This window comes from Labeo rohita, chromosome 21 (assembly GCF_022985175.1).
Source record: "Labeo rohita strain BAU-BD-2019 chromosome 21, IGBB_LRoh.1.0, whole genome shotgun sequence".
Classification (NCBI taxonomy): Eukaryota; Metazoa; Chordata; class Actinopteri; order Cypriniformes; family Cyprinidae; genus Labeo; species Labeo rohita.
Window position 1 is genome coordinate 16,711,758 of NC_066889.1, and position 12,583 is coordinate 16,724,340.

General features: G+C 36.6%; 1 protein-coding gene across 5 annotated transcripts in view; it reads right to left on the minus strand.

Annotated features, from left to right (window-relative positions):
• Positions 1-6,884: 6,884 nt before the first annotated feature.
• gria4b (glutamate receptor, ionotropic, AMPA 4b) overlaps positions 6,885-12,583 on the minus strand; it is a 118,304-nt gene continuing 112,605 nt past the window's right edge. The window contains exons 14-16 of one of the 5 annotated variants that reach the window (XM_051093949.1): positions 12,252-12,366; positions 9,300-9,437; positions 6,885-8,627 (exon numbers count right to left, since the gene is read on the minus strand). In XM_051093949.1, the coding sequence (XP_050949906.1) occupies positions 8,463-8,627; positions 9,300-9,437; positions 12,252-12,366 (418 nt within the window). In that variant the 3' untranslated portion in view covers positions 6,885-8,462. Of the gene's footprint in view, positions 8,628-9,103; positions 9,438-12,251; positions 12,367-12,583 lie in introns of all 5 variants that reach the window. The other 4 variants (XM_051093952.1, XM_051093946.1, XM_051093950.1 and 1 more) reach the window with 4 other exon arrangements.

Genomic DNA, 12,583 nt, shown 5'->3' on the forward strand with positions numbered 1-12,583 from the left:
CTAGCTCAGTCGGCCTTTGAGGAGGTTTCCCTGGTAAAATCCCACATTCCTGGGGATAACTATAATTTTTTGGGGTCGCTACAACCCACAGACATGAAAAAACCCTGCGGAGACACAGTATAAAAGTAGCCCAATTCCGCAGGAAAACCGCAAACTTGGCTACACTAGACTCTATTTTTGGGTGTTTTCGTATTCCGATCTCGATAGAAATCCATGTTAAAATTGTGTAAAGAAAAAGACTGAATTGAAACTTTTTCAATATATCTAAATCTAAATATATAAGCAGGTTTAACATTATATTATCCGCTCGGAAAATATGTTAATTTGACTAGAAACAGCGGGGACCGGAAATGTAAAGTACCCCTCCAGTTGGGGCAAGAGACTTAAGAAAAAGGTGGACTGTTTAAAAATTTCTTGCTTAAAATTATCCCAAAATAGGATGGAAATTAACATTTATTAATTTGTTTAATAAGTAGACAGTTATTAATAAGTTTAATAAATAATAATTAAATAACATTTATAAATGTATATTTTAATATTTTGGGCTCATTTTAAGCCAGCCATATCCACCTTATTTTTACCTGGGAAGTAAGCATATGGGCGAGGCTTCCGGTTCATTAGCCGCTATATAGAAATAACGATGAATAACAATGTGCAGTAAACAGCAAAACAGTTTGCACTATGCTCATAATTAAGATATAACATTAAAATAATATGGTAAAACACACCAATCTGCAATTTCAAGCTGCAAAATGTTTTGTACAGCTTAAAATAACGGCAGACTGATAAAATTTACAGATGGCCACGCCCACTCTTCCGTGAAAAATAAAGTGGATAATAATTTTTAATCAATAGTTGAGTTAAATAAAACTACCCAGCAGGTTGGTCAAGCATTTAACCCAACCTCTGGGTCAAAAAAACCCAATCCCTTGCTTTGTCTATAACCCAACTTATAGATAGACAGATAGAGATAGATTTCCCAATATTGGGAAAAAAAATAAAAATGTAACGTAGACTAAAATTAAAACTGCAAATATAGAAAATTTACCTCACTGTAATACAATATTACTGATGGTACTAGATAAAACTGACAGAAACAAAAATGTGTTATTCTGAGATTGACCGCACGGGGGCAATAACGTTCAAGCTATTGCGAGCATATTCTCTGTCAGGACTCTGCTTCATCCTCAAATGCATTTATGCTAACGGTTATGTTTGGAGAAAGCAGGTGCAGTTATAGCATGAATGATATTGTGCTTCAAAGAAGGAAATCTAAATAGTAACTGCCCATATACCTAATGTGTAACATTAATTATTTATAAGATTATTATTTAATATTATTATTCATAAGACATCCTCGTGAAACGGAAACACCATTTATAAAAAATGTCAACCCAGCTGAATAACATCTTAAATTAGCCTAGGCTGATCTGCTAGTCTCCCAGACTGGCTTGGCTGATCTGTTGACAGTGTTAAATGGGGTTTGTGCACTTTTAGCTGGTCAGACTAGGAGACCATCTTTGCTAGGACCAGTAGGCTAGTTTATTTAACTTAAGAAGAAAAAGTGCCTCATATCTGAGACTACAATGCCTGTGTGATGACAAAAATACACACAAGGTGTTCAGTCCTCTCATAGACACAGGTTATGGGTTAGACAGGACTGTTATCTGCCCACTCATAACAGTCAAGGCCTAACGCGACATGACAGCCAATCTGACATCGGACACACTCTGTCACATGCAAGTTCCTGTTTCCCCAACACGCGCCTTATTGTGGAGCGGCCAGTGACAGCGTTTAGCATAATGTCCAAACATTTCATGACAGGGATGTCGAGAGGCATTAAGAACCCTTTTAGCATGATAACAAATAATAAGACGAGCTCAAAGCGAGACGAGGCATTACCATCAACCAATACGTAACTCACAGAACACATCGGCTCGTAGATTTTATATTGAAGGTTTTTGAGTTAGTAATACCTTATGATTAAAAATGCTACGAATTCTTATTTACAAGATAATTCTTATTAACTTAATACTGCAGAAATAATAAAAGTATGTCAGTAGGCTCTTCTAAAGAGTGTTTTTGGAATGATATACTACTAAGTATGCAATGCAGTATAAATGTTTCTATGCAGTAACTGCATAAAGTTTCCGTTTTGATTCAACAATCCTGTTTTCATTGGCTACTACTTCACTGTTTAAAGTACACTGTATACCCTATACTAATTGCTAGAAATCATAACTGAACCAGTATTCCAATATTCAACTTAAAATGCAAAATAAAAATTTTACCACCAAAATGACAACAAATTTAGACATTTAACTAAAATGCTAAAAGTATTGTCTTATGATCATATTTTATGCGTATATGGAATGACATACTGTCATACTCCTACTAAGAATACACCGCAGTATATACGGTTTATATTCAGTAACTGCATTAGGATTCCATTATGATTCAACAATCATCCGTTTTCATTGGCTACTACTTTGTTTAAAGCACACTGTACACTGCATACTAGATGCTGAAAATTATAACTGAAGCACTATGCATTGCATTTGCCAATATTTGACTTAAAATATAAAATACCACCCCTCCTCCAAAATGACCAAAAATTTTGAAATTTGACTGAAATGATAAAAGTATGTTCTTCTGATCATATTCTATGTGTGTATGGAATAACATACAATCATACAACCCTTACTAAGTATGCATTGCAGTATACTTCATGTGTAGTATACAGACTGAAGTTGGCATTCCATTTTGTAACTAGATAAGTAAAGTTTGTAGTTGGCTTGAAAAAGCCTCGTCTGAAAGTTTGAAACAGTTGTAAAAGCTTGAAATTTGAAAGTTTAGATTTTAGCATGATTAGCATGTTGCTAACCTTTTTTTGGCATGATTTGCATGTTGCTAGCTTAATTAACATGTTCTAACAAGATTAGCATGTGGTAGCATGTTGTTTGCATGGTTAACGTTTCTAGCATTTTGTTAGCATTTTTTAACACGATTATGTTACATGTTGGTAGCATGTTTTGACATGATTAGCATGTCGTGAACATGATTAGCATCTTGTTAACATGTTTTTAATATTATTAACATGTTGCTAGTATGTTTTTTAACATGATTAGCATGTTGCTGGTATGTTTTAGCATGATTAGCATTTTGAGAAGATGAAATAGTAGATCAGTAGTTTGTAAGTTTGAACAGTTGTGTAAAAGCTTGAAGTTTAAAAGTTTAGATTTTAGCATGATTACCATGTTGTTAGCATGTTTTTAACATGCTTTGCATGTCGTTATCATGTTGTTAGCGTTTTTTTGCATGATTAGCATGTTGGCACCTTGATTAACATGTTTTAACAAGATTAGCACATGGTAGCATGATTAACATGTTTCTAGCATTTTGTTTACATTTTTTTGCATTATTAACATTGTTAACATGTTTGTGGCATGTTTTAGCATGATTAACATGTTGTTAGCATGTTTGGGCATGATTAGCATGTCAGTAACACAATTAGTGTGTTGCTAGCAAGTTTTTAACATGAATCTAGTATGATTAACATAATTTAACATAATTAGCATTGTTAACAGGCTTTTAGTATGATTAGCATGTTGCTAGTATGGTTTTAACACGATTAGCATGTCGTTAGCATGATTAACATCTTGCTAACATGTTTTTTAACATGATTAGCATGTTGCTGGTATGTTTTTTTCAGCATGATTAGCATGCTGAGAAGAAGAAACTAAAATAGTAGATCAGTAATATGAAAGCTTGAAGTTTGAAAGTTTAGATGTTAGCATGATTAGCATGTTGTTAACATGTTTTTAACGTCCTTTGCATGTTGTTAGCATTTTGTCACATGATTAGCATATTGCTAGCTTGATTAATATGTTTTTTTATCATGATTAGCATTGTTGTTAACAGGTTTTTAGTATTATTTAGCATGTTACCACGTTGCTAGTATGTTTTTAGCATGATTAGCATGTTGAGAAGATGAAATAGTAGATCAGTATTTTTAAAGTTTGAAACAGTTGTAAAAGGTTGAAGTTTGAAAGTTTAGATTTTAGCATGATTACCATGTTGTTAGCATTTTTTGTATGATTACCATGTTGCTAGCTTGATTAACATGTTTTAACAAGATTAGCTCGTGGTAGCATGTTGTTAGCATAAATAACATGTTTCTAGCATTTTGTTAACATTTGTCGGTGGCATGTTTTAGCATTGATTACCATGTTGTTAGCATGTTGCTGGTATGTTTGGGCATGATTAGCATGTTGATAACATGATTAGTATGTTGCTAGCATGTTTTAATATGATCCTAATATGATTAGCATGTTGCTAACACGTTTTAAACATGATTATAATTGCTGTTAACATGTTTTTAGTAAGATTAGCATATTGCTAGTTTGTTTTAGCATGATTAGCATGTTACCAACATGTTTTTAATGTGATTATCATTGTTGTTAACCTATTTAGTATGATTAACATGTTGCTAGTATGTTTTTAGCATGATTAGTATGTTGACCCCCTCAATGAAAGTCTATGGGACTTTTCATAGTTTTGATTAACGAAAATCAAATTAATAACGTCTGTCTGGTTTCATTAACTAAGTTTTGGAATTGAATGCTACTTCACTATTTAATGAACACTGTATAGGCTAGTGCAAATAATCACTGAACTTTATTTCTTATGTCAAAAATACCATACTGCAGCAATACTACTCTAACGCTGCAGTAGTATATATACTGTTCACATTATACACATTTTCTGTACTCACATTTGCCAGTCTTGGACTGAAGTAAAATTTAAAAATGTAAATAACATCATAAAATAAATAAATAAATACTACATGACAACCACAGAAATGATTAATGTATGTCAGTATGCTCTCCTAACCCTATATTGCTTTCCAAATGTCAGGTAATCTTATAAATGTGCATCAGAGTAACTGGATTTATAATATTCAAAATATTCTAACAGTATCAACATGGTTACTGTTTGACCTTGAGGGTTGGTTAATATATCACTACAGATCACTAGCTGAATATGTCAGAGTATAAACACCTATAACATTTATTTAAAATAATAAATTAACGATTCTGAAGCCAAAACATAAAGATAAACAGACATAAAATGTGGGCTCTGCATGGTGTGCTCGCTAGATAACACATAAGCTGATGAGTATCGTACAGAGGTGCACATTTTGAGATGGTCCTGGATGACATACTCCTCAAGGTCATTAGCATGACTGGCTGTGTTCTAACATATGTACTAACATCTGTTATAGGAGGGCATTTAGGTTTTAAGTGCCAACCGCTGTTTTTCTGCAATATTTATTTGTATTCCCATCATGCAGTGCTTTGCCCTTTCTGCAAGGTTTTTGTAAGAGAAGAAAATCAGACTATTTACTTTAATGTCAGTGCTTTGTGGTATTTTTCAGTGACCCCTTTGGCATAGTCATTTTCACCATCTGCTCTTCAAAGACAAGTGTACTTCAGATGCTTGAATGGTCGAATACTATTCTCCAATGAAAAATTACAAATTACACAAATAAAAACTAATAATACAAACCTGAGAATAACATTTCTAAGTAATGAATAAATGGTGTCCCTGAAAAATAATTATCTTTTTGGTCATGCAACTTCACAACCACATGCACTGAGTTTTTAATGAATGCTTTCTGCATGGATATTGATGTAGACGGCCTATAATGCCTTTCTTTCGTCTCCAAGGTACAATTACTGTCATTAAGAACTTTGGTCTAAAAAGAAGTAGTTTTCTCCATGTCAGAACATGTCACTCTGTTTCAGCGTCAGTGAATTGAGCTTTCTTGACCCTAGATTCTGTATGTACTTTTGTGCTATATTGTCTAGTTTGTATACTGGGTATACATGGATTTCTGTATATACAGAGGAGTGTAAACCATTTGGCTCGCAACATACACTACCAGTCAAAAGTTTTTGAACAGTAAGCTTTTTAATGTTTTTTAAGAAGTCTCTTTGCTCACCAAGCCTGCATTTATTTGATCTAAAGTACAGAAAAAACAGTAAAATTTTGAAATATTTTTACTATTTAAAATAGCTGTTTTCTATTTGAATATATTTTTTTAAATGTAATTTATTCCTGAGATTTCAAAGCTGAATTTTTATCATCATTACTCCAGTCACTTGATCCTTCAGAAATCATTCTAACATTCAGATTTGTTGCTCAAAAAACATTTATTATTATTATGTTTATCATCACTTTTGATCAATTTAAAGCGATCTAAAGCGATCTTTTGATCTAAATAAAAGTAATCATTTCTATAATTTCTTTTCCAAAATAAAAATAATATAAATAAATAAATTAATTAATTAATTATACTGACTCTAAGCTTTTGAATAGTATAGTGTATAATGTAGTGTATAGTGTAACTTTTTATTTCAGATAAATGCTGATCTTTGGATCTTTCTATTCATCAAAGAAAGAAAAAAATGTACTCAAATGTTTCAAATATTAATAATAATAATAATAATAATAATATAAAATGTTTCTTAAACAGCAAATCAGCATATTAGAATCATTTCTGAAGGAACATGTTACACCGAAGACTGGAGTAATGATCCTAAAAATTCATCTTTGAAATCACAGGAATAAATTACATTTTAAAATATATTCAAATAGAAAGCAGCTATTTTAAATAGTAAAAATATTTCACAATATTACTGCTTTTGCTGTATTTAGGATCAAATAAATGGCAGGCTTGGTAAGAATTCATTAAAAAAACAAAAAAAATCTTACTGTTCAAAAACTTTTGACTTGTAGTGTACTTGATTGAGTTAGACGTCTTTTGGTCTGATTTAAGGAGTTCAGTTAACACTGACTAACCCAAATAAAGACACAGAGGAGCCATTTCATATCCATTAATATTTTACTAAAAAATGATCAAAATAAATATTTACAATTTTAACATATTAACCTAATAAGGACACCACTTTCATCACAGCATTAGAAACCATGGGGAAAAAACCTAATGCCACTCTCCAAACACACTGATCTTCAAAATGCATCAGGATCATTGTGTGCATGTGTGTGTGTTTGAGACAGAATGAGAGAAGGCAGAAAGGATAGAGAGGGAAAAAAATACAATGTGTGCTTGAGTAAAAGTACATCTAGTGTATTAGGGGTCATTGGAACAGGAGGGACCATAAATTGCACTTTCAGATGCAAGTTAAACAGAACTGGGCGGAGAAAGACTGATCAGTATGGTGTCCTGAAGCTTTGAAACTGTCCACGTAGTGTCCTTTCATCCAGATGTCCGTTGCTACAGTTTTCTGGAGAACATGCTGAAGGCCTGAATGAGGTTACACAGTGTTTTTCATAAAAAAAAGGCCAAAGCTGGACTCTGACCATGGCTCTCACGATACAAACAGTGTCTTCAGAGGCGCTCGGTGTTCTGAACACGTTCTACTCTATTTCTATACACATTTGCGCGGTTAAGTTAGATTCATTTCTCGTCCGACTGGACTTCGTTATATCATTCATAAAGACGTCTGCTCTAAAATGAATGGACGAACATTTAAATACTTCTCACTTTTTTCAGTAGTCACGTAAATCAAAAATAAATATGCTTCTGTGAAAAAAAATAAAACAGTCTAGAGGGTACCATGGTCTACAACTGCACAGTGATTATGCAGGGCATGGCTTGGGAAAGAGCAGCGGCTGAGATGTACTGAGGGTGTGTGCCACATTCCCGAGAATCATGGGCGCATAGGTCACTGGCACTGATAACATGCCCATGTTATTAAATCCATAGAAGTACATCTACATATATCAAATCTTGTGTTTTTTTTAAACATTTTCTAACCATTATTGCGATGAAATCCTTTTTCTACAGATGGTTTAAAAAGAGAATTACACTCTGTCCACTACAGAATTGGCTATTTACAAATTTGTTAAAAAGCAAGCGAGTTGTACAGTCTGCTATTTACAAAACAATGTAAATAATTTACTTTAGGTATGATTTTATAGAATATATATATATATATATATGAACTCTTCTTCACAGTTTATTTAATAAGTATTCATTACCATATCCATGTTAATAATACCCTTTCAGGCAAACAAATGCCCAATTTTAGCTATGTTGAGATGCGGTGTCGAGGGTTATGGCAGAGTGTTAGAACGAGCAGATCTTTTTGTCGCCAAACAGCTACCGAGTTCGCTGTTCTTTCTTCCCACCCGCTTCGCCCTCAAAGGCAGCACGAGTTCTTTGAATGTACATGATGGAAACACAGAAGTCTGTGCGATAACCATCCTCCAAACAAGTAGTAGTGTGAAGCCGTCAGGGGCCTCGGTTCTCGGCTTTCGAAATCTACCTTGTCGGCACGATCGCTCAGCTTGGTGGCGTCATTGCTGTAGGGTCGGTTTTCTGATGTCTGTTTTGCGGTCTTGTGGAGTTTAAGGCACTTGAACGTTTTTGGTTTTCACGGCAAGTCGGATGACACCAGAGCCAGTCCGGAACTCTGCCGCAGAGAGGGGCCGGAGTGGACAGCCTTCGGGCAATCAGGAGTCAGGACGCGCCCGTTCTCGCCTACGCTCCCCGTAATGGACAGGCGCGCCTTGTTCCGCATGGCTTCAGTGAAGGTGAGCTGTGTCCGGAGAGAAAAGAAAAACGGGAACAGGGAGAACGAAAGTCAGCGGAGTGTACTTAAAAAGCCAGAGCGTCATTATTTGAATGATTGCACATTATTAGCAAGCACATACAAAACACCAGATTATGAGACAGTTCAGCAATGAAGCATCTTAAATGCATCTGGCATAGTCCTTTGGAGCCAAAGATTACTTGAAATTCACAACTAGGGGATATTAAGACTATGCCTAGGGTGAAATGATCATCTCAAGCTTGGTTTAGCTAGTCTTCTTTACTCGGTAAGAGAGGTTACCGCACTGGCGTGTGATTACAAACGTGTGCAGTCCAGGTACCTCGATCTTCAGCATGCGCAAATATGTGAATGCACGTCTCCGACTCGGAGGACACGTGGAGGAGACAGAACAAGGACGTCACAAACACAAGAAGCTTTACCACGGCAAGCTACGGCAGCGAGAACAGAGGAGCTCCACTTACGACTGCCGGGCACCTACGTACATCTGACCTCCTACATCTCTACTCCTTCAGTGGCGTAGACGTTGTAACCCTCTCTATATGTGGCTAAACTCTGAGTGCTGTGGGTGGGACTGGGCCCGGGAGAGGGGTGGGGACTGGGGAGGGGGACGGGACTGGGGAGAGGAGAGGAAGAGGGGCGACGTTCAGACTGTTCCACCTTCATTCTCTTGGCCTCGTTTCGGGACTTGTAGCAGAACTCGATGAGGGCCACCAGCATGGCCAGGCCCAGGCCCCCGACCAGAATGTAGAAGACCCCAGCCACATTACTGAGGCTGAGGGCTTGTGAGCTCTTGTCCTGGATGCGAGAGGAAGGAAAGGAACAAGAAGACAGGAAGTTAACGTGGCGGGAGCGGAGCTCGTGTACACTTGCACACACACATTCAGAGCACTACTCTACGACTCTACACGCTACCAAAACACATTCACACACATTGACAGTTTACAGACAAAACAAGTCATATCGTCCCAATCAACCTTTCGCTTGCAGGCTAATCTGAAAAGCTGATGTTTTTGTGGCGACTCCTATCAGGCATCGATGCTTTGACAGCATTTTAAAAGGTGACAATTAGTATGTATGTTACAGGAGATGTTTTCATTTTGCTTTTTGGCTGAGCTCTCTCTAGCACCAATTACACAATGAGACAGGATTTTAACTTCTCACTGTGTTCTAACTTATTTCCACACATGGCGTGTTTCTTGCTCCACAAAAGTCAGGCTTGCTTGGATTGTCATGCAATGGCAGGCTGGGTTAACTAAATGTAGGCAACTTGGTCTCATGGCAAAAGCGTACCTGGGAGAAAGTTTTCATGCGACACGACATACGTAGTAATTAGGGCTACCCTCGACTAAAGATTTTTCTGGTTGACTTATTAATCGTTTGTTTTAAGCATTAGTCGACTATTAGTCGGGCTTTATTAATAAACCATATAAATCATAATAGTGATCCTTTAATTGCCTATATAGCCTAATAAGCACTCTAGCGCATGCAAAAAAAGCTTGCCACAGCACAACGGCAGATATAATAATTTTGAATGTGTCGGGAAAAAAACAGCACGGAGACTGCATTAATGTGTTAATAATTTATTGATAAATTAGTACTTTCTCTATTTTCGGCTTAAAAGATGAAGTCAGCGACACTGACTCATCATCTTAATTACATAAATCTGAGAATATTCGTTTTCCATTTGAATTGGTTCATTTGAAAGACATTTCGCTCTCTATAGATATATTTTTCATGTCTGTAAGGCAAGTATACATGGAGTTTTAAAGTTTCATGCTCAAGTTCACAGAGACCGAGAAAGCAGAAAGCGCTGTTTGCTTTCATTATTTTACAAAAGCATGTTTTGTTGTTATTCTGAGTGCACACAAATAAATGTACAGTCTTTAGAGATTCTAAAGAAGCATTACTTTTGATATTTTAAGAGCAAGTGACCACACTGGTGACTGGTGCAGTCACGTTAGCACACATTTTTCTAGGTTAACATTAGATTAAGTGGCCATGTAAAGTTGCTATGTACATATTTCAGATGAAAAGCCATATCTGCGGTCAACTAATGGTAAGTCGACTATTAGGGGGCAGCCCTAGTACTAGTAAGTGCATATCACAGCAGTTTCCAACAGAAGTGTCCACTGAGTGGTGCTTCTCATATCTTCTATAGAGTGTTTAATCTCATATCCTTCAGCTCTCTCATCGTGAGCCATGTTTTTCACGGGATTCATACCCAAGGATTCTGCATCCTATGTCCAACTCCGTCTCGGCTAAGCTACCGAGCAACTTTGTTACGTCCAATGTTGTGCCCTTTTGTGCTACCCAGGGTTGGGGGATATGGCAAAAAACTTGTAACTACAACATGATTCAAGTAACTTTTCTTTTATTAACCCTCCGGGTAAAGAAAAGTCTATTCCACCACGCATGAAGTTGTCATCATGATATAAATGTTAAACAAATCACTTGTTAAGCCCTGGACACCAAGCTGACGACTGTCTAATTTTTTGGTGTGTTCCACACATTGGCTCTTGTTGGTCGGAGTTTGCCCGATTCAACATGTTGTGAGTGAGAACTGGATGCTCAGTTTAGCGAACGAAAGAAAGTTATCAGCATAGCTGGTATTCAAAATAGTAATCAAGCGCTGCTTTGTTTATGTTTCGTATATCTGCATATATCTCGTATATCATTGTTTCCGCTTCTCCTTTTGAATGATGAAAATATACTATTAAAAGCTGCTGCTATAGACAACTAAATCTTTTCATGCAGAATGCACGTGTTAGTTTGCAGTCGGCTGTAGTCTGCGCAGTGTGTTCAAGTGCAGCTTTTTGGTCCAGATGCTTGCTGACGTGAGGCGACAACACCGTCGGCTTTTGTCGCCACTAGTTCTTTGAAGTCGGTTTGGATGGTCCCGGACTTTAAATATCTTTGCAGAAAAGATGCATTAACTACAACTACTGTACATCTTGTACAAACTTGTCTTATACATACTATATGTTAAGAAATAATATGAGGAAAATTAAAAGGTAATTCACATTAAAAATGACTGATGCTATAACACCAGTAGTCTATTATTAACTATAAATGTTCTGTAAAAACAATGAACAGCAGATTTCAGCCTGTCATCATGATGCAAATATGAACTACCAGAGATATAGTGGTAGTTCTTATCATGTTTTTTATTCGATTCGATGTAAACATGGACAAGTTTGTTGCACATGTGTCTCTTGCATTATCTCATGCATGAAACAGCATTCTAAAAATGTGGCACTGAAAAACGATTCAAAAAGCTCACTGATATACCACCTCTAGTGTTCATTTCTTTTGGAAACTGCAGTGATACGTACTGATTGTTACTTATTTCACGTCTCACGTTTTTGTCATGAGACCAGGTTGAATTTAGGTTACCTTCAAAAGCCCAGTCACTTCCATTCCTCTCAAGTAATAGGTATGTTATTAAAAACAGAAGACATTTAGTGTGGAAAAGCAGGGCATGCTGGAACTATCTTGCTCTCGGTGCACATCTGAAATCTCCCTACAGATGAGCATGCGCTAGATACTGGTGACTTTCTGCCTCACTGAGCATTAGACAACAGTGATGGTCCCAGACTTGTGGAGACTGACCTTACTTCCCGAGTCCTTGGGTCCACACTCGCCCTTATCGTACCACCATTTGTTTTTCAGCTTGTCTAAGATGCCTGATTCACTCAGTTTCAAAACGGCAAGGTTTACGGGGGTTCTTCAACCGCGCAGAGGAATGTAACACAAATAACATAAATAACATCATAGGACATGTTATTTTATGTTATTCACTCATAACAGCTGACACAGCAGTTGCACTGGCAAAGTGACCGAGCCGAGGGTCCCGTCGTGATACATGTCTCTGTGCTCCGTTTAAGGGAACAGTGTTTTAGGGCCTGGCATTGGAGCCACAGACATATGAACGGGACCTTGCT